Raw genomic sequence first — 23,227 nt, forward strand, 5'->3', positions numbered from 1 at the left:
TGTGTGTGATGTCTCTGTTTACCGGTCTAAGCTTGCTAACAAACCTAAATGTTGAACAAAACAAGTTACCGGGTGCAATGCGTAGCCGCCACAAGTATGCTAGTTTACACGCTAGTTGTCTTGCTAATTTACCAAGTCTGTTGACTTTGTTCTACTATTTATGTTTGCGCGAAAACATTAGCTAGCTAGGCTAACTTTTGTGAGGCTGCAGCTATTTGAAGATGGAGCTTCGAAGGAAATCTGCTCCAGTGGAGATGGAAGTGAGAAGGTCGACCCCCTCTCAGAAAAAAAATAAGAGCACGTCTGTAGAGGTGGGTGATTTTGAATTTATTGAGTTAGCTTTTCCGCCTTCCTCTCTCTTCCTCATCCGACTTTTCATAGCCACGTAGCTAACTAGCTTTGCACTGTACGCAGAGCGAGAGTACAGCACGTTCAGCGGATTTGATTGTACCTGGCTGCGATAAACACCTGGTAAGTTTAGCTAGATAACTAACTAACGTTATCTAGCTAAAATCCTTGAATATAAATTGAAATCTTAGTTGAATCACTATATTAGACGCCAGGTTTGCAAGATTAGTAATAATGACTTCCTGACATTGTGTTTGATCCTCATCTTGCTTTGAAAGCTAGGCAATAGTTTCCCTTCGAGTTTCTAACTTCGTTTCTGTTGGATCAGACTGGTCTCATAGCCTAGACGTAACATAGTAAACTAAAGCCGGGACTTTAGTATACTATAAAATGTTATGTTTAGTATGGTTACAAGATTTACATTTACGTCATTTAGCAGACGCTCTTATCCAGAGCGATTTGCAGGAGCAATAAGGGTTAAGTGCCTTGCTTAAGGGCACATCGACAGATTTTTCACCTAGTCGGCTCAGGGATTAGAACCAGCGACCTTTCGGTTACTGGCACAACGCTCTTACCCACTAAGCTACCTGCCGCCCTAGATGGAAGGTTACTTGAGGTTAAAGCTAAAGGAAGGTGGGGTGGGTGTAACGCGAACGTCTAGCAATCCAAAGGTTGCTTGTTCGAATCCCATCACAGACAACTGTAGCTTATTAGCAACTAACTTTACTACTACTTTGTAACTACTTTGTAAGTTAGCTAACCGTAACCCCTTTAGCTAACCCTTCCCGCTAACTCCTAACCTTAAAACCTAACGTTAACCAGCTAGTTAGCGTTAGCCCCTTAGCTAACGTTAACCACAACTAATACGTTTAGCAAATTCGTAACATATGATACGTTATGCAAATTCGTAACATATTGTATGTTTTGGCAATTTGTAACATAACATATCATACAAAATGGATGATGGACATCCACAAATTAACACATACTCAAGTACTATTTGAGAAGGTCAGGTCACACAAATGTCCTAGGTGGTAGTTTATCACCGTAGTAACAAACCCCCAACTCACGACCCCGAACTGTTCACACCTCTTCTTGGCGGAGAGAAAATGTTGCAGTTTTAAAGCAAATTTCCTGCAATTCTACGCATTCTTCCATGTCTTATATGTGTTTATATGATACCAGGGGTCAAAGCCCGACTTAGTAAGAAGTAAAAAATAAATGTTATTTTATTCCCGGGACCCCGCGGGTCCGTATTGACCCCGTTCTGGGTCCGGATCCGGTCCGTGGTCAGCCAGTTGAGTATGGGGCCATAGGACATCCACAAATTAACACATTCCATACGAAACGTAACATGTCATACTAAATGGAGTGTCTCGGATTTACATACAGAATAATACGAAATGCTCAGACCACGTTGGTTGTATCCATTGGAACTAGGAGTTGCAGCGATGTTAAGTTATGTGCAAATGACCACCGACTTGATTGTGTGACTCATCCTAGGATACAGAGGAAGATAGAGAAGAGTTTCAGAACAACGTTATGATGGATGATGACGCCACCCCAAAGCGCTCTGGGGACTCCCACCTGGAAGTGATGGTGGGTTTTAACCATAGACCTATAGGTTTTTTTGTTGTTGTTCTTGCTCTGTATAATTTAGCCTACTCCTCACAGGAAATGAAAACATTTACAGCTCTATGACGGTGTCTTGATTCAAAGTTATTTTCTTACTGTTTGCATGAAAGAAACTGTAGTGAAGACCCTTTTAAACGTTGGCATTGTCCTGTATGATCTACTCCTCACGTCAAATGAAATCACACACGTCTTTTAGGATGTGTTGATCATTTGCTCTCTGTTACTTTGCATGATGAAACTGTAGATAGGACACTGTGAAATTAATCATCATTTTAAATGAAAATACTTGTACACTGCGCTTGTCCCTGTCACCTTTTTATTATCTATGATATCTTCAAATTATTCACACACACACACCTGCAACAAGCAACCTAAGATGAGTGAGTGTTTTTCCTATTTTAAAACAACTGTTAATTTCTGACATTCTCTCCATTCCTGACCCGGGGGGGAAATGATTTTGAAACAGGAGACTGTGAGGTTGAACCACGAGGAAGAAGAAAAAGAAGATGCACGCAGAAACAAACAACAACACGCCTCTCGAATTCCTGCTTTTCACAAAACCTTAGCCAAAAAAACGCCCTATCGCCACCAGCAGCAGTCAAAGCTCAGATCCACCTGCCCCGTCTATTACCAGAAAATAGTCTTCTAGCCAGGCATCCTCAACAAGCAGCGGTGGGGAGATGTCAAGATCAAAAAACTGCCCAGCATTAGAGAAACAGGTCTCCCTCTTCCTACAGTCCGTCTACATAAACTCAACCCTCAGACCCTGTCTCATGCTGTTAGCTCCCCAGAGCAAAGCCCCAGCTCTCTGGATGTTACTCCACCTGATGGGGATGATCAGGAGCAGCTCCATCCCATGACGGCAACCCCTAGACCGGCCCTCAGGGCCGAAGCAGGGGACTATGATGACCCAATTGAGACATCCCTCACCACCACTGAAACTGCACAGGAGGACACTGAGGAAGAGTTTGAGGCTGAGGTTAGAATGGGATAGTGGCGACATCTCCTCCGGTCATGCTGAAAAGGAATCCCTAGAGATAGTTGAAGGTGAGGAGGACGAGACCGATCTGAATCAGCCTGATGATGATGATGGTGATGATGATGATGAGGAAACTCCCTGTGAGGCTGAGGCCATGGAGATTGAGTTTCTATTAGAAGAGGATGGATATGGGTTGGACTCCCCCATTGCGGGAGGAGAAGGAGCTTGAGGAGCCCAGTGTTGAGACTGAGAGCTTCAGTGAATCTGAGGTTGTTAGTGAGAATCGAGACAAGTCCGCCAACGAGGAGAAGGTTTCTGAAAAATGCTCCAAAAACCCAGAGGATACAACCGACGCTGGTACCTCAGTCCCCTCGCCCAGAGCAGTGCCTCAGAGAACAACTAGATCCAGTCAGTCGAACAAGGTGAGGCGTCTAGATATCAGGTTTTTCTCTTGCTATTACCCATCTTGGTAAGCCACAATGATCTGTATTGTATTTATTGTCTGCAATTGTATATGTCCTTCGTCTGTGCTTGTTTGTTTTGAATGTAGGCTATGCACAGAGCCACAAACAGAATGATCCCATGGGGATAATAGTCATTGTCTTATTTTAGTAGGCTAATCTTAATGACGTACAAACATCTTAGCGTCCTAATCTTAATGACGTACAAACATCTTAGCATCCTAATCTTAATGACATACAAACATCTTAGCGTCCTAATCTTAATGACATACAAACATTTTAGCGTCCTAATCTTAATGACATACAAACATCTTAGCATCCTAATCTTAATGACATACAAACATCTTAGCGTCCTAATCTTAATGACATACAAACATCTTAGTGTCCTAATCTTAATGACATACAAACATCTTAGCGTCCTAATCTTAATGACATACAAACATCTTAGCGTCCTAATCTTAATGACATACAAACATCTTAGCGTCCTAATCTTAATGACATACAAACATCTTAGCATCCTAATCTTAATGACGTACAAACAATCCCATATTCCTTCTTGTAATAGTTATCTTGATCTGTTCTCTTTCTCATGTTTAAATCTCACTCTTCAATTTGTAGACGTCGTGGTGCTGGAGCTTCGCACTATTCTGCCTTTTCCCCTCCACTCTGCTTGTGATTGGGGGACTGGGTCAACACGTCTGGCACTATGGGATGCCTCTGTCGTTGTCACAGTTGATGGGACAGTTGGAGCTGCACTGGCTGGAGGGACTGTGGTTGCAACACGAGCCTTGTAACTCAGATTGTCGGTGAGAAAAGTGTTACAGAACATAATTGTAACCTTTTTGTTTGACCCCTTCACAAATCTATTCACATGTTTATATGTAATTTTATAAGTAATGCATTGTTTCACAGCTTTTGGTGGATGGTGGGACGGAGGACAGATCTAGATTCATTAGAAAATATTTTAGTCCCAAATGGCACCCTATTGTCTACATAGTGCAGTGCTTTTGACCTTTAACCCTATGGGTGGCTCTGGTCAAAAGCAGAGCGCCATCTAGTGGCTCTGGTCAAAAGCAGAGCGCCGTCTAGGGAATAGGGTGCCATTTGGGACGCAGCCATGGGTTTGTCACCGTTGGCATCATCTACCACAGTGTTTGACGTGGTCATTAGGAAGGGTTTGAGCATATTGAGATGTCCAGTCTCTCAAAGAGCGACTGTCTTTTAAAAAGCAACAAATCCCTTTGAAAACTGTCTTTTAAAAAAGCAACAAATCCCTTTGAAAACGGCCTATGCGGCATTGATATGAGTCAGAAACAGTTATTGACTACAAAGTGTAAAAGGATCATTTTGGTCAGAAAGTCAGTCTCGTCTAAAACGGAGCTTGGAACATCTATGCGTCACAACGGGTAAATTTAAGGTTTGGTTTTGATTTGACGATGTCCATTTGCCCACTAACATGGCGTGAACACCTGCAGTGATTGCTCTCTATCCAATAGCAGCTCTGAATATTTACATAAAACAACACGTCGCAATAATGCACCGAACACCTCGGTTGAATGTAAAATTAACGCAACTTAAAACATCCTCAACAAAAACGTTAACTCAAGAAATCTGTAACTCAATTTATCTTAGATTCATTCTGGGGATTTTGAGGATTGTGAAATAGGCTTCCGTGTCTCATGGGGTACAAACATAATTAACCAAACGCGGAATCGGTCAGGAAACGCACCTCCTCCACGACTGAAATCTCGTTTTTTTCTAAAGAGCAACAGAAAAACACACGGTGTGTTCAGTGGCACTTTAAGACGACCTCCTGTAGCTGGGTCTGTAAACTCCTCTGGCCCTGTCCCACCACAGAACCTGTCTGGTTCGCCACCAGCCCAACGCCTGCAGTTGGAGGTTACTGTGTTCACCCAGTACAAGAATAGTCAATTGCAGGTCACTTAGCCTGCTTCCACTTCTCTTTGTGCTGTACAGCTAACTCCTGTACAGCACAAACTGATCTGGGACCAGGCTAGCAGGTCATCCTCGTGTCATAATGTCTTAAGTCTGGACAATGAAGTTGAAGGTGTCAATGAGTCTTGTGTGAACCAGGTCCAGTGAGTCGTGATGTGCAGTACCTATATAGACGACTATGTCTGTCACCATGTACTTGGCATGGTTCACTCTTGAGAAAAGGCATCTTCTTCTGCTCTGCTCAACATGGCGCCGGAGGGAGATGGCTGCCGTTCTTACGGCCCTCTAACCAATTATACTATTATGTGTGTTTTTTCACGTTATTTGTAATTTGTTCTGTACATAATGTTTCTGCCACTGTCTATTATGACCAAACAGAGCTTCTGGATATCCGGACAGCGATTACTCACCTCGTATTGGACAAAGATGTTTTCTTCAACGAGTCGGACGCCAAGGATATCCTACAGACACCCGACATGGTCCAAATCCCCGTCATTCGCAGGAGAAAGAGACAGAGATATCGTGGACGTAGGTCGGGGTGCCTTGTAAGGATCCGACGGCGAGCGAGTAAACTGCCTCTTCCATCAATCCTATTAGCCAATGTTCAATCATTTGAAAACAAATTGGATGACCTAAGATTACGGTTATCCTACCAACGGGACATTAAAAACTGTAATATCTTATGTTTCACCGAGTCGTGGCTGAACGATGACATGGATAACATACAGCTGGCGGGAAATATACGCTACATCGGCAGGATAGAACGGCTGACTCCGGTAAGACAAGGGGTGGCGGTCTGTGTATATTTGTAAACAACAGCTGGTGCATAAAATCAAATACTAAGTAAGTCTCAAGGTTTTGCTCGCCTGAGGTAGAGTATCTCATGATAAGCTGTAGACCACAGTATTTACCAAGAGAGTTTTCATCTATATTTTTTGTAGCTGTCTATTTACCACCACAAACCAATGCTGGCACTAAGATTGCACTCAATGAGCTGTATAAGGCCATAAGCAAACAGGAACACGCTCATCCAGAGGCAGCGCCCCTAGTGGCCGGGGACTTTAATACAGGGAAACTTAAATCCGTTCTACCTAATTTCTACCAGCATGTTAAATGTGCAGCCAGAGGAAGAAAAAACTCTAGACCACCTTTACTCCACACACAGAGACTCATACAAAGCTCTCCCTCGCCCTCCATTTGGCAAATCTGACCATAACTCTATCCTCCTTCCTGCTTATAAGCAAAAACTAAAGCAGGAAGAACCAGTGACTCGGTTAATAAAAAAGTGGTCAGATGACGCAGATGCTAAGCTACAGGACTGTTTTGCTAGCACAAACTGGAATATGTTCCGGGATTCTTCCGATAGCATTGAGGAGTACACCACATCAGTCACTGCCTTCATCAATAAGTGCATCGAAGACGTTGTCCCCACAGTGACCGTACGTACATACCCCAACCAGAAGCCATGGATTACAGGCAACATCCGCACTGAGCTAAAGGGTAGAACTGCCGCTTTCAAGGAGCGGGACTCTAACCCGGACGCTTATAAGAAATCCCGCTATGCCCTCCGACAAACCATCAAACAGGCAAAGAGTCAATACAGGACTAAGATTGAATCGTACTACACCGGCTCCGACGCTCGTCGGATGTGGCAGGGCTTGAAAGCTATTACAGACTACAAAGGGAAGCACAGACGTGAGCTGCCCAGTGACACAAGCCTACCAGACGAGCCAAATCACTTCTATGGTCGCTTCGAGGCAAGCAACACCTGAAGCATGCATGAGAGCATCAGCTGTTCCGGATGACTATGTGATCACGCTCTTCGTAGCCGATGTAAGACTTTTAAGCAGATCAACATTCACAAGGCCGCAGGGCCAGACGGATTACCCGGACGTGTACTCAGAGCTTGCGCTGACCAACTGGCAAGTGTCTTCACTGACATTTTCAACATGTCCCTGACTGAGTCTGTAATACCAACATGTTTCAAGCAGACCACCATAGTCCCTGTGGCCAGGAACACTAAGATAAGCTGCCTAAATGACTACTGACCCGTAGCACTCACGTCTGTAGCCATGAAGTGCTTTGAAATGCTGGTCATGGCTCACATCAACACCATTATCCCAGAAACCCTAGACCCACTCCAATTTGCGTACTGCCCCAACAGATCCACAGATGATGCAATATATATTGCACTCCACACTGCCCTTTCCCACCTGGACAAGAGGAACACCTACGTGAAAATGCTATTCATTGACTACGGCTCAGCGTTCAACACCATAGTGCCCTCAAAGCTCATCACTAAGTTGGGACTAAACACCTCCCTCTGCAACTGGATCCTGGACTTCCTGAAGGGCCGTCCCCAGGTGGTAAGGGTAGGTAGTCCCCTGTAGCTCAGTTGGTAGAGCATGGCGCTTGCAACGCCAGGGTTGTGGGTTCATTTCCCACGGGGGGCCAGTATGAAAATGTATGCACTCACTAACTGTAGGTCGCTCTGGATAAGAGTGTCTGCTAAATGACTAAAATGTAAAAATTTAACAACACATCTGCCACGCTGATCCTCAACATGGGGGCCCCTCAGGGGTGGGTGCTCAGTCCTCTCCTGTACTCCCTGTTCACCCATGACTGTATGGCCAGGCACGACTCCAACACCATCATTAAGTTTGCCGACGACACAACAGTGGTAGGCCTGATCACAGACAACGATGAGACAGCCTATAGGGAGGAGGTAAGAGACCTGGCCGTGTGGTGCCAGGACAACAACCTCTCCCTCAACGTGATCAAGACAAAGTAGATGATTGTGGACTACAGGGAAAAAAAGAGGTCTGTGCTCGTCCCCATTCTCATCGACGGGGCTGTTGTGGAACAGGTTGAGCGCTTCAAGTTCCTTGGTGTCCACATCACCAACAAACTATCATGGTCCAAACACACCAAGACAGTCGTGAAGAGGGCATGACAAAGCCTATTCCCCCTCAGGAGACTGAAAAGATTTGGCATGGGTCCACAGATCCTCAAAAAGTTCTACAGCTGCACCATCGAGAGCATCCTGACTGGTTGCATCACCGCCTGGTATGGCAGCTGCTCGGCCTCAGACCGCAAGGCACTGCAGAGGGTAGTGCGTACGGCACAGTACATCACTGGGGCCAAGCTTCCTGCCATCCAGGACCTCTATACCAGGCGGTGTCAGAGGAAGGCCCTAAAAATTGTCAAAGACTCCAGCCACCCTAGTCATAGACTGTTCTCTCTGCTACCACACGGCAAGCGGTACCGGAGTGCCAAGTCTAAGTCCAAAAGGCTTCTTAACAGCTTCTACCCCCAAGCCATAAGACTCCTGAACAGCTGATCATGGCTACCCAGACTATTTGCACTGTCCCCCCACCCCACCCACGCTTTTACGCTGCTACTCTCTGTTTATTATCTATGCATAGTCACTTTAACTCTACCCACATGTACATATTACCTCAATTACCTAGATTAACCGGTGCCCCCGCACATTGACTCTGTACCGGTACCCCCCTGTATATAACCTCCCTACTGTTATTTTATTTTACTGCTGCTCTTTAATTATTTGCTATTTTTATTTTTTACTTATCTATTTTGTACTTAACACTTATTTTTTGCATTTATCTTCATTGTTGTTTACGGGCTTGTAAGTAAGCATTTCACTTTAAGGTCTACACCTGTTGTATTCGACACATTGAATTGAATTGATGGCGTCTCAAACACTTTCTGTAGGAAGAATCATGGGAATGTCTCCAGTCCACAGTGACCCACTCAGTTGTTGCCTGTTTGTTCTATCAACCAATCAACCAATCAATCAATCACATTTTATTTGTTACATGAAATGCTTACTTACAGGTCCGTTTCCAACAATGCAGAGTTAAAGATAAGATTTTAAAGAAATGCATTTGGAAAGTATTCAGACCCCTTGACTTGTTCCACATTTCTTTACGTTACAGCCTTATTCTAAAATTGATTAAATAAAAAAAATCCCCTCAACAATCTACACACAATACCCCATAATGACAAAGCGATAACAACTTTTTACATTTATTACAAATAAAAAAACAGAAATATCTTATTTACATAAGTATTCAGACCTTTTGCTATGAGACTCGAAATTGAGCTCAGGTGTATCCTGTTTCCATTGATCATCCTTGAGATGTTTCTACAACTTGATTGGAGTCCACCTGTGATAAATGAAATTGATTGGACATGATTTGGAAAGGTACACACCTGTCTATATAAGGTCCTACAGTTGAAAGTGGATGTCAGAGCAAAAAAACATGCCAAGAGGTCGAAGGAATTGTCCGTAGAGCTCCGAGACAGGATTGTGTCGAGGCGCAGATCTGGGGAAGGGTACCAAAACATTTCTGCAGCATTGAAGATCCCCAAGAACATAGTGGACTCCATCATTCTTAACTGGAAGAAGTTTGGAACCACCAAGACTCTTCCTAGAGCTGGCCGCCCGGCCAAGCTGACCAATCGGGGGAGAAGGGCCTTGGTCAGAGAGGTGACCAAGAACCAGATGGTCACGCTGACAGAGCTCCAAAGTTCCTCTGTGGAGATGGGAGAACCTTCCAGAAGGACAACCATCTCTGCAGCACTCCACCAATCAGGCCTTATGGTAGAGTGGCCAGACGGAAGCCACTCCTCAGTAAAAGGCACATGACAGCCCGCTTGGAGTTTGCCAAAAGGTACCTAAAGGACTCACAGACCATTAGAAACAAGATTCTCTGGTCTGATGAAACCAAGATTGAACTCTTTGGCCTCAATGCCAAGCATCACATTTGGAGGAAACCTGGCACCATCCCTACGGTGAAGCATGGTGGTGGCAGGATCATGCTGTGAGGCTGTTTTTCAGCGGCAGGGACTGGGAGACTAGTCAGGATCGAGGGAAAGATGAACAGAGCAAAGTACAGAGAGTTCCTTGATGAAAACCTGCTCCAGAGCAATCAGGACCTCACACTGGGGCGAAGGTTCACCTTCCAACAGGACAACGACCCTAAGCACACAGCCAAGACAACGCAGGAGTGGCTTTGGGACAAGTCTCTGAATGTCCTTGAGTGGCCCAGCCAGAGCCCGGACTTGAACCTGATCGAACAACTCTGGAGAGACCTGAAAATAGCTGTGCAGCGACGCTCCCCCTCCAACCTGACAGAGCTTGAGAGGATCTGCAGAGAAGAATGGGAGAAACTCCCCAAATACAGATGTGCCAACCTTGTAGCATCATACCCAAGAAAACTTGAGGCTGTCAAAGGTGCTTCAACAAAGTACTAATTAAAGGGTCTGAATACTTATGTAAATGTTATATTTCAGTTATTTTTGTATTTCTATTTTTGTAAAAATTATGTTTAAATAAAAACCTGTTTTTGCTTTGCCGTTATGGGGTGTTGTGTGTAGATTGATGAGGGGGAAAAAACTATTTAATCAATTTTAGAATAAGGCTGTAACGTAACAAAATGTGGAAAAAGTCAAGGGGTCTGAATACTTTCTGAATACACTGTAGGAGGGGTAGAGTGACTAGCAGCAGCGTATGTAGCTCAGTTGGTAGAGCATGGTGTTTGCAACGCCAGGGTTGTGGGTTCGATTCCCACGGGGGGCCAGTATGAAAAATAAAAAAAATAATGTATGCACTCATTAACTGTAAGTCGCTCTGGATAAGAGCGTCTGCTAAATGACTAAAATGTAAATGTAAATGTATGTGGTGAAGGTGTGTGTGTGTGTGTGGGTATAGAGTCCAGTGTGTGTGAATAGTCATAGAGAGTTAGTGTAAAAAAGGGCATGTGACTGGAGCACTGCTGTAGTCCTAATAGAATTGGCATGTGACTGGAGCACTGCTGTAGTCCTAATAGAATTGGCATGTGACTGGAGCACTGCTGTAGTCCTAATAGAATTGGCATGTGTCTGGAGCACTGCTGTAGTCCTAATAGAATTGGCATGTGTCTGGACCACTGCTGGAGTCCTAATAGAATTGGCATGTGACTGGAGCACTGCTGTAGTCCTAATATAATTGCTCTAAGAGGACCAATACAATTGTTTGAATTGAATTGCTAAATGTTTTTCTCTTCTCTAATCAGTGTGAGCCTGGTGGAGAGCGTCCCTGAAGGCCTATTCTACCCACCGGATTCCTCATCCCTGCCGAGCATCTCTGAGACATGGACTAACCTACTGACCAGGGCCAACCGCTCTGTGGACATAGCTGCTTTCTACTTCACCCTCCGAGACACTGACCTGGGACTCACAGAGCCTAGTGCTGTACAGGTAGGAGGACACTGACCTGGGGCTCACAGAGCCTAGAGGACACTGACCTGGGACTCACAGAGCCTAGTGCTGTACAGGTAGGAGGACACTGACCTGGGACCCACAGAGCCTAGTGCTGTACAGGTAGGAGGACACTGACCTGGGACTCACAGAGCCTAGTGCTGTACAGGTAGGAGGACACTGACCTGGGACTCACAGAGCCTAGTGCTGTACAGGTAGGAGGACACTGACCTGGGACTCACAGAGCCTAGTGCTGTACAGGTAGGAGGACACTGACCTGGGACTCACAGAGCCCAGTGCTGTACAGGTAGGAGGACACTGACCTGGGACCCACAGAGCCTAGTGCTGTACAGGTAGGAGGACACTGACCTGGGACTCACAGAGCCTAGTGCTGTACAGGTAGGAGGACACTGACCTGGGACTCACAGAGCCTAGTGCTGTACAGGCAGGAGGACACTGACCTGGGACTCACAGAGCCTAGTGCTGTACAGGTAGGAGGACACTGACCTGGGGCTCACAGAGCCTAGTGCTGTACAGGTAGGAGGACACTGACCTGGGGCTCACAGAGCCTAGTGCTGTACAGGCAGGAGGACACTGACCTGGGACCCACAGAGCCTAGTGCTGTACAGGTAGGAGGACACTGACCTGGGGCTCACAGAGCCTAGTGCTGTACAGGTAGGAGGACACTGACCTGGGACTCACAGAGCCTAGTGCTGTACAGGTAGGAGGACACTGACCTGGGACTCACAGAGCCTAGTGCTGTACAGGTAGGAGGACACTGACCGGGGACTCACAGAGCCTAGTGCTGTACAGGTAGGAGGACACTGACCTGGGACCCACAGAGCCTAGTGCTGTACAGGTAGGAGGACACTGACCTGGGACTCACAGAGCCTAGTGCTGTACAGGTAGGAGGACACTGACCTGGGACTCACAGAGCCTAGTGCTGTACAGGCAGGAGGACACTGACCTGGGGCTCACAGAGCCTAGTGCTGTACAGGCAGGAGGACACTGACCTGGGACCCACAGAGCCTAGTGCTGTACAGGTAGGAGGACACTGACCTGGGGCTCACAGAGCCTAGTGCTGTACAGGTAGGAGGACACTGACCTGGGACTCACAGAGCCTAGTGCTGTACATGTAGGAGGACACTGACCTGGGACTCACAGAGCCTAGTGCTGTACAGGTAGGAGGACACTGACCTGGGACTCACAGAGCCTAGTGCTGTACAGGCAGGAGGACACTGACCTGGGACTCACAGAGCCTAGTGCTGTACAGGCAGGAGGACACTGACCTGGGACCCACAGAGCCTAGTGCTGTACAGGCAGGAGGACACTGACCTGGGACCCACAGAGCCTAGTGCTGTACAGGTAGGAGGACACTGACCTGGGGCTCACAGAGCCTAGTACTGTACAGGTAGGAGGACACTGACCTGGGACTCACAGAGCCTAGTGCTGTACAGGTAGGAGGACACTGACCTGGGACTCACAGAGCCTAGTGCTGTACAGGTAGGAGGACACTGACCTGGGACTCACAGAGCCTAGTGCTGTACAGGTAGGAGGACACTGACCTGGGACTCACAGAGCCTAGTGCTGTACAGGTAGGAGGACACTGACCTGGGGCTCACAGAGCCTAGTGCTGTACAGGCAGGAGGACACTGACCTGGGACCCACAGAGCCTAGTGCTGTACAGGTAGGAGGACACTGACCTGGGGCTCACAGAGCCTAGTGCTGTACAGGTAGGAGGACACTGACCTGGGACTCACAGAGCCTAGTGCTGTACAGGCAGGAGGACACTGACCTGGGACTCACAGAGCCTAGTGCTGTACAGGTAGGAGGACACTGACCTGGGACTCACAGAGCCTAGTGCTGTACAGGTAGGAGGACACTGACCTGGGACTCACAGAGCCTAGTGCTGTACAGGTAGGAGGACACTGACCTGGGACTCACAGAGCCTAGTGCTCTACAGGTAGAAGGACACTGATCTGGGACTCACAGAGCCTAGTGCTGTACAGGTAGGAGGACACTGACCTGGGACTCACAGAGCCTAGTGCTGTACAGGCAGGAGGACACTGACCTGGGGCTCACAGAGCCTAGTGCTGTACAGGCAGGAGGACACTGACCTGGGGCTCACAGAGCCTAGTGCTGTACAGGTAGGAGGACACTGACCTGGGACTCACAGAGCCTAGTGCTGTACAGGTAGGAGGACACTGACCTGGGACCCACAGAGCCTAGTGCTGTACAGGTAGGAGGACACTGACCTGGGACTCTCAGAGCCTAGTGCTGTACAGGCAGGAGGACACTGACCTGGGGCTCACAGAGCCTAGTGCTGTACAGGTAGGAGGACACTGACCTGGGACTCACAGAGCCTAGTGCTGTACAGGCAGGAGGACACTGACCTGGGACTCACAGAGCCTAGTGCTGTACAGGCAGGAGGACACTGACCTGGGACTCACAGAGCCTAGTGCTCTACAGGTAGGAGGACACTGACCTGGGGCTCACAGAGCCTAGTGCTGTACAGGTAGGAGGACACTGACCTGGGACTCACAGAGCCTAGTGCTGTACAGGCAGGAGGACACTGACCTGGGGCTCACAGAGCCTAGTGCTGTACAGGTAGGAGGACACTGACCTGGGACTCACAGAGCCTAGTGCTGTACAGGTAGGAGGACACTGACCTGGGACTCACAGAGCCCAGTGCTGTACAGGTAGGAGGACACTGACCTGGGACTCACAGAGCCCAGTGCTGTACAGGTAGGAGGACACTGACCTGGGACTCACAGAGCCTAGTGCTGTACAGGTAGGAGGACACTGACCTGGGACTCACAGAGCCTAGTGCTGTACAGGTAGGAGGACACTGACCTGGGACTCACAGAGCCCAGTGCTGTACAGGTAGGAGGACACTGACCTGGGACTCACAGAGCCCAGTGCTGTACAGGTAGGAGGACACTGACCTGGGACCCACAGAGCCTAGTGCTGTACAGGTAGGAGGACACTGACCTGGGGCTCACAGAGCCTAGTGCTGTACAGGCAGGAGGACACTGACCTGGGACTCACATAGCCCAGTGCTGTACAGGTAGGAGGAGAAAAGGATAGATTTTTGGGTTTACCATTTGTTTGAAAAGGAAATAACCTTTTCCTCTACAAATTTGCATTTTGATGATGATATACAAATGAATCACATAATCATTATCAAAATCTCAAATGGCTTCCCCATTCTAAGAGCACCAGTGGATGTTTAGGATAGCTGTGCCGTTGCGCTCTTTGTACATTTGTTTTCTCACTGATCAGTTTATATTTTGATGCGTGGTGTGGGTATTTTGTTTTTGTCCTCACTGTGACATGCATGTGTTTGTACAGGGAAAACAGGTCTTCAAGCAGCTGATGGAACTTGAAGCAAAAGGAGTGAAACTTCAGATTGCTGTTAATGGTCCTCAGACTGATACTCGAGACACGGCGGATTTATCTAGAACAGGTACATGAAGCAGCTCTGTTGCCACGGCGGGTCCCTCTGGCCTTGTCTCATGGGATTTGTTTTTCAGGTTATGCATGTGTTCTGGAAATGACTTGCAAATGGACTGTATGTGGTTGTCTATCCTACCTTAGTTGAATGTAGTGACGGCTTTCGCTCTGGATAAGAGCGTCTGCTTAATGACCTAAATGTAAACGCCAATGTTGGAATATCTTTCAAACAATATATTTTTAAGGTTGCTTGTTATGTGTCTAACCTCTGCTTCCTTTCTGTGTTCAGGTGCAGAGGTACGGGAGGTGGATCTCCAGTCCGTGACAGGAGGTACCATCCACACCAAGCTGTGGGTCGTGGATCAGAAACACCTCTACCTGGGCAGTGCCAACGTGGACTGGCGGTTCCCTCACACAGGTATATCCCAAAGTACTGATAGAATACCGTCCTCTCTGGGTCAACAGCCTGAAATCTGAACTGATGAGCAGGGAAACTGGTGAAACAGCATGTCAGTTTGTAGTCCAGGCTATGTAAAATATGAGCCATTTTAAGAATTGATGCATCTCCTTATCGTATATCTTCCAGTGCATTGATCGATTTGATTGATTGATTGATTGATTCACGATTGATTGATAATCTCTGAGCATCTCAGGTGAAGGAGGTAGGAGTTTCCATGGAGGACTGCAGCTGCCTGGCACAGGATGCGTCAAGGATTTTCGAGGTGTATTGGAACATTGGTGCTCAGAAAAATGGTTCCCTACCCCCCTTCTGGCCTGCCCGATACTCTGCCCTCTCCAGCTCCGAGCACCCCTTGAATCTCAAACTCAATGGAGTCCCTTCACAAGTATATCTCTCTGTGAGTTGGATCTTCTAGCTTACTGCATCCCAAATGGTACCCTATTCCCTACATAGTGCACTACTTTTGACCAGAGCCCTATGGGAGGAAGTGGTGTCATTTGGGACACAATCTTTGACTACCTAACCCCTTCCACTCATATTTTGCATAATGCTACTGATAGTTTTTTTTTTTTTTTTTACAAATTTTTTTTTCAGAGCGCTCCTCCCCAGATATCAGCTTATGGACGCTCAGACGATCTATCCACCATCCTCTCTGTCATCGCAGACGCCCAGAAATATGTCTACATCTCAGTCATGGACTATCTTCCAATGTCCCAGTTCACTGAACCACTCAGGTGACTGTCCGTACTCGGGCGAATCCTAACTTTCCCATTGACGTCAACGCCTGAGTGAAAATTCTACTTAAGTGGAAGTTAGCATTCGCTCCTTTTAATGATTCTCTAACGTTATGTAACAGTGTATCAGATGTTTTCATTAGGACAGTTATTGGATGTATGTTGTGTATCTGTTTTAAACATCTAACCAATCAGGTACATGTATGTATTAGGTTCTGGCCTGCGATTGACTCAGCCATACGGGCAGCAGCGTGTACTAGCGGGGTAGAGGTCAATCTACTAGTGAGCTACTGGTCACGCTCTCCAGGCTCCATGTTCCTCTTCCTACAGTCTCTGACCGTCCTCAACAGACCTCCCCTGGGATGCAACATCAATGTGGTACATATGCTGTTTTCATTTCTCCACTTTTTTTTTTGTATACCATAAACATACTTGTAGACAGCTGAAGCAAGCAGTTTTCTTCAGGAAATGTACCTTTTTCTAGTTGTGCATTCGGTTGTTGTCATTAATGTCCTATTTCCATGATGTGTCCTACAGAAAGTATTTGAGGTGCCTTCAACAGCAGAGCAGAAGAAGATGCCTTTCTCAAGAGTGAACCATGCCAAGTACATGGTGACAGACAGAGTCGTCTATATAGGTACTGCACATCACGATCACTACTCATTGGACAAAATGTCAGTTGTTTTTATGGATTTATTCTGCTGCAAAAACCAACGTCTGCTGTTTTTTTTTACAATTTAACATCACATTGCACATAGCAACTTTGACCTGCCATATCAATGCACTAACTTGTATCTCGTATTGTGTGAACACAGGAACCTCCAACTGGTCAGAGAACTATTTCACCCACACTGCAGGTGTTGGGCTGGTGGTGAACCAGACAGGTTCTGTGGTGGGAGAGGGCCAGAGGAGTTTACAGACCCAGCTACAGGAGGTCTTCTTAAAGGACTGGACGTCTCAATACGCCCAAACCCTTTCCAATGGCGACGCCAAACGCTGTGGTAGATGACGCTAACGGTGATTTAACCATGGTTACATCCCTATATATAGGGCACTACTTTTGACCAGAGAAAATAGTGCACTACGTAGGGAATAGGGTGTGTGCCATTTGGGACGCATGCCCATATTCGTTTTTAGATAATTGTTTTGACATATACTTTCACTGGCGCTCAGTATGATGCCTATCACAAGAGCATGCACTCTGTTACATGACAGCATTTGACTGTATATATTTGCAATTTCTGGTGTATACATATTTTCTACTTGAGATATTTGCTGTAGCTTTTTTTTTCTTCTGAATGGAAGTGTCAATATTGAATGAATCTTGAAGCTCTGTTTTTTTTAATCAATTTATTTTGCTTTGACTGACTGACACTGTCAGTGACTCGAGGCATGTGTTGTCTATATGGGAAAAGACTGATGACCTGTCAGTGTCATGCCTGGTGCATTTTGTGTTATGTCATTTGTTGATACTGTTTACAACCAAAGATGTTTCAAATTCATTCTTGTACATTAAATTAAATATTTGTTATTATTTTTAAGCCCACGAATCCTTGTCTTTTATCATAATCAGTGATCACATTATTGGATCAAAAAAGCTGTAGTGTTTATGATCCAGTCTGTTTTAAGCTGATGAAAGATACACAGGGCTTTTATTTTGAAATCCGACGTCACGGGAATCTTCTGCTCCGGAAGTAAAACTTTTTCCAGAAGTCAAACATTACAATCTTCCTGTGATTTGCCGCTGGACTTAATAATTTAGAAAAGATTCATTCCCTTCTGATAAATTAAACAGAAGACTACAATCAAGGAAGAGTGAGCGGGAAATCATGTTTTATCATGTAAGATGTTCGATTTGTATGATATTGTGACGATAACAAACATCACCATGTCTAACTATGCTAGTGCTAGCTTTGTTAGCCGGTTGGCTAGCTATCTAGCTAACTGCTCTCTTAACTGACTTTTCAAAATGAAAACAAATAAACAAATCAACGTCCATAATAGTTCTGCGTATTTAACGGTTTGATACCTGTCTGGTGATGATAGTTTGTTAAAAACAGCTATGAATCAGATAACTAAATGTTACTTAGAGAAAGTGCTGGCATTCTCAATGATAAACCGTACGACTGTTGTTCAGTACTAAATTACCTATTGTAAAAAAAAAAAAAAAAAACACTAACTATATATATATATTTTTATCATTCACAGATTTCCCTGGAGCATGAGATTCTGCTCCACCCTCGGTACTTTGGTCCCAACCTCCTGAACACTGTGAAACAGAAGCTCTTCACAGAAGTGGAGGGAACATGCACAGGAAAGTGAGTGGTATTGAGCCGGGGCAGCTTCCCTTTCATTAACCTGGAACCCACGCTCAGTATTGTTAAGTGCAGTGAAACTAAGGGATATTCAGTGCTACATTTCAATGTAGAATAGAGACCACATATTGTCTTTACAGTTTGCACCCTTTCACAACACTGGGTTGGTTGTTTTGACCTGTAACAAGTTGATTTGCTTTGCTCAGTTAATGACGCTAACTCTGTTTCAGATATGGATTCGTCATTGCGGTGACCACCATTGACAACATTGGTGCAGGTGTCATCCAACCAGGCAGGGGATTCGTGCTTTACCCTGTCAAGTACAAGGCTATTGTCTTCCGTCCATTCAAAGGCGAGGTGGTAGATGCCGTGGTTACCCAGGTCAACAAAGTAAGGAAACAAAACGAAGGCTACGTCCCAAATAGAAACCTATTCCCTATATCGGGGATCATCGACAGATTCAGCCGCGGGCCGATTTATTTTTGTTGTTGTTGAAAAAACAAACAAAATTAGTTTGTAGACTGCAAATTGACTTCAAGAAACCCAAACAGATTGCAAAAGTATTCATCCCCCTTGGCGTTTTTCCTATTTTGTTGCATTACAACCTGTTATTTAAATGGATTTTGGGGGGATTTCATGTAATGGACATTAACAAAATAGTCCAAATTGGTGAAGTGAAATAAAAAAAATAATGTTTCATCAAATTCTAAAAAATAAATTACAGAAAAGTGGTGCGTGCATATGTATTCACCCCCTTTGCTATGAAGCCCCTAAATAACATCTGGTGCAACCAATTACCTTCAGAAGTCACATAATTAGTTTTAAAAAGTCCACCTGTGTCCAATCTAAGTGTCACATGATCTCAGTATATATACACCTGTTCTGAAAGCTCCCAGAGTCTGCAACACCACTAAGCAAGGGGCACCATGAAGACCAAGGAGCTCTCCAAACAGGTCAGGGAAAAAGTTGTGGAGAAGTACAGATCAGGGTTGGGTTATAAAAAAGATCAGAAACTTTGAACATCCCACGGAGCACCATTAAATCCATTATAAAAAAAATTGAAAGAATATGGCACCACAACAAACCTGCCAAGAGAGGGCGGCCCAGAGGGCATTAATCAGAGAGGCAACAAAGAGACCAAAGATAACCCTGAAGGAGCTGCAAAGCTCCACAGCGGAGATTAGAGTCTGTCCATAAGACCACTTTAAGCAGTACACTCCACAGAGCTGGGCTTTACGGAAGAGTGACCAGAAAAAAAGCCATTGCTTAAAGAAAAAAAATATGCAAACACGTTTGGTGTTTGCCAAAAGGCATGTGGGAGACTCCCCAAACATATGGAAGAAGGTCAGATGAGACTAAAATTGAGCTTTTTGGCCATCAAGGAAAAAACGCTATGTCTGGCGCAAACCAAACACCTCTCATCACCCAGAGAACACCATCCCCACAGTGAAGCATGGTGGTGGCAGCATCATGCTGTGGGGATGTTTTACATTGGCAGGGACTGGGAAACTGGTCAGAATTGAAGGAATGATGGATGGCGCTAAATACAGGGAAATTATTGAGGGGAAACCTGTTTCAGCCTTCCAGAGATTTGAGACTGGGACGGAGGTTCACCTTCCAGCAGGACAATGACCCTAAGCATACTGCTAAAGCAACACTCGAGTGGTTTAAGGGGAAACATTTAAATGTATTGGAATGGCCTAGTCAAAGCCCAGACCTCAATCCAATTGAGAATCTGTGGTATGACTTAAAGATTGCTGTACACCAGTGGAACCCATCCAACTTGAAGGAGCTGGAGCAGTTTTGCCTTGAAGAATGGGCAAAAATCCCAGTGGCTAGATGTGCCAAGCTTATAGAGACATACCCCAAGAGATTTGCAGCTGAATAAGACTTGTAGCTCAGTTGGTAGAGCATGGCGCTTGCAACGCCAGTGTTGTGGGTTCGATTCCCACGGGGGGCCAGTATGAAAATGTATGCACTCACTTAACTGTAAGTCGCTCTGGATAAAAGCGTCTGCTAAATGACTAAAATGTAATTGCTGCAAAAGGTGGCTCTACAAAGTATTGACTTTGGGGGGGTGAATAGTTATGCACTCTCAAGTTTTCTGTTTTTTGTCTTATTTCTTGTTTGTTTCACCCCAAAACATTTTTTGCATCTTCAAAGTGTATGTTGTGTAAATCAAATGATACAAACCCCCCAAAAAATCCACTTTAATTCCAGGTTGTAAGGCAACAAAATAGGAAAAATGCCAAGGGGGGTGAATACTTTCGCAAGCCACTGTATATTTCACTAAAACACAAGAATTTCAAACCTTGCTTACATTTGTATACGATCCCATATCTCTTTATTATGCATGGGAATATTTTGGAACAGATTTCCAAAATTAGAATCACTTGATTTGCTGGTGTTTTTTACATTCTTATGTCCAACAATTAAAAATAAAATATAACACTTGGGGGCGGGATAAATATAATCACCCGTGGGTCAAATTCAATGTTCTAGGTACAAAAGAATAGGTACAAAGTAAAAATAAAATAAAAAATACACAACATTTACTGTACCAAGACCTACAGGATGTCTTAATGAGAACATTCTGAGAGGTTGCATGAAAACATGGAGTGCTGACACTCACCTGAGTGGTTCAATGAACTGGGACAGTGGAAGATAGTCCATGACTGAGATGTAGACGTATTTCTCGGCGGGGTGGATAGATAGTCTGAGCGTCCATAAGCTGATACCTGTATCTGGTGTGGAGCACTCTGAAAGAATGGGACAGTTTATTTAACTATCAGAAGCTTTATGCAAAATATTAGGGGAAGGGGTTAGTTATTCAAAGACTGTCGAAAGATAACACCCTGTTACCTTTTATAGTGCACTACTTTTGACCAAAGCCCATAGGGTGCGATTTGGGACACAGATCTTCTTTGATCTCATTGCAATCTGAATAAGGCTTGACAAGAATAGATCATATTGTTTTCATGGTGTGGTGAAATTAAAACAAGATGTTCTGTTCTTTTCAGGTTGGTCTGTTCACAGAGATCGGCCCCATGTCCTGTTTCATCTCTCGTCATGTAGGTACACATGGAAATGTCTCTCTTGTTGTTGAACGGTTTTATTGATAAACTCTTAAATGTCAACTTGGTCACATTCTGTTTCTGCAGTCCATTCCCTCAGAGATGGAGTTTGACCCCAACTCAAATCCTCCTTGTTATAAGACAACCGATGAGGTAAGACTTAAAACTTGCGCTGCTCTTCACTAAATAGTTGTTGTCGTTTTTGAAAATGAATATTTAGTGAACACAACTCTTGGATACATTTCCTCTTATTAAGGATTCTGTCTTCTCCCCATTAGGACATTGTAATCCAACAGGATGATGAGATTCGGTTGAAGATCGTGGGAACAAGAGTAGATAAAAACGACATTGTGAGTACATTGTCCAATCACCATCAACTGAGAATGCTACCTGACAGTACACTGTCCAATCACCATCAACTAAGAATGCCACCTGACAGTACACTGTCCAATCACCATCAACTGGTCCTCTGTAGCTCAGCTGGTAGAGCACGGCGCTTGTAACGCCAAGGTAGTGGGTTCGATCCCCGGGACCACCCATACACAAAAAATGTATGCACGCATGACTGTAAGTCGCTTTGGATAAAAGCGTCTGCTAAATGGCATATTATTATTATTATTATATAACTAAGAATGCCACCTGACAGTACACTGTCCAATGACACTGTATATCCTCACAGATTGCAGGCCACCGCTAGCTATCTGAAGTCGGAGATATTTCCATATGGTCTCATCTCTATAAAGAGCCTGCAAGTTGTAATGTTGAATACTTGCTTTCTTCTTTTTCAGTTTGCCATTGGATCCCTCATGGACGATTACCTGGGTACGTTGGCGTTGTTGCTTTTATTAGTCTTCTTTCATAGTTGTCAAAGAAATGTTTGAAAGATTGAATTGATATGTAATTCGTTTTTTTTTTTCTCTGTTTCTCAGGTCTTGTCAGCTGATGTCCCTGCAGTGCTATGCTGTGCATCAACATACTAATCTCATATTTCATGGAAATGCCCCTACAATTCAGTACAAATATTTTTTTATAGGTTGATAATGTGGTATTGCTGCACATCGTCAAGTCCCGTACTTAATGGGGAAGGATCAATGATCCTTTGACACAGTATGAATACATACTATTGAAACCACACAGAGCCTGTTGATAAGCAGGTGGTTATGTTGCCGTATTAAACGCTACTGTATCGTCTTGAGTTACCCTTCAGATGCTGTTGTATATTGTACTTCTACAACTTGAGAACTTAAATAAATGTTGTTGTTGTTTTTTTGATGATGTTGACCTTGTCTCCATTGAATGTTCTGTCATTGTAGAATATGTTTTGCCTAGAGGTTTGCATGTTGTGCTTTTTAAAATTATAATACACACAAATAACAAATGGGATACAGAGTTATCCATCACATTGAATCAATGGAAATTCATTGAAACCTATTGAGAAAAATGTAATACATTTTATTGTTGAAATGCAAAATCGTGCACACTTATTATAAATTGTCGGCACACAGAGTCCATATTTTGTTATTTGGACAAAATACCATTTATTTTCAGTCA

General features: G+C 44.8%; 2 protein-coding genes across 2 annotated transcripts; both read left to right on the forward strand.

The window, feature by feature from the left end:
* The first annotated feature begins 57 nt into the window (after window positions 1–57).
* LOC311104973 (5'-3' exonuclease PLD3-like) lies at window positions 58–17,826 on the forward strand. The gene is made up of 12 exons (XM_084146961.1): window positions 58–311; window positions 1,852–1,947; window positions 2,450–3,384; window positions 4,042–4,229; window positions 11,457–11,640; window positions 14,992–15,106; window positions 15,383–15,486; window positions 15,747–15,938; window positions 16,148–16,287; window positions 16,500–16,665; window positions 16,825–16,924; window positions 17,103–17,826. Exons 3-12 carry the CDS (start codon window positions 3,145–3,147, stop codon window positions 17,294–17,296), a joined length of 1,623 nt encoding a protein of 540 aa, XP_084003087.1. The 5' UTR covers window positions 58–311; window positions 1,852–1,947; window positions 2,450–3,144; the 3' UTR covers window positions 17,297–17,826.
* A 151-nt stretch (window positions 17,827–17,977) lies between these two features.
* On the forward strand, window positions 17,978–22,948 carry LOC311104798 (DNA-directed RNA polymerase II subunit RPB7). The gene is made up of 8 exons (XM_084146721.1): window positions 17,978–18,128; window positions 18,496–18,605; window positions 18,833–18,992; window positions 21,623–21,673; window positions 21,764–21,829; window positions 21,955–22,026; window positions 22,465–22,498; window positions 22,606–22,948. Exons 1-8 carry the CDS (start codon window positions 18,117–18,119, stop codon window positions 22,617–22,619), a joined length of 519 nt encoding a protein of 172 aa, XP_084002847.1. The 5' UTR covers window positions 17,978–18,116; the 3' UTR covers window positions 22,620–22,948.
* Window positions 22,949–23,227: the final 279 nt, after the last annotated feature.

The sequence above is a fragment of the Coregonus lavaretus genome, assembly GCF_964263955.1.
Source record: "Coregonus lavaretus genome assembly, chromosome: 29".
Taxonomy (NCBI): Eukaryota; Metazoa; Chordata; class Actinopteri; order Salmoniformes; family Salmonidae; genus Coregonus; species Coregonus lavaretus.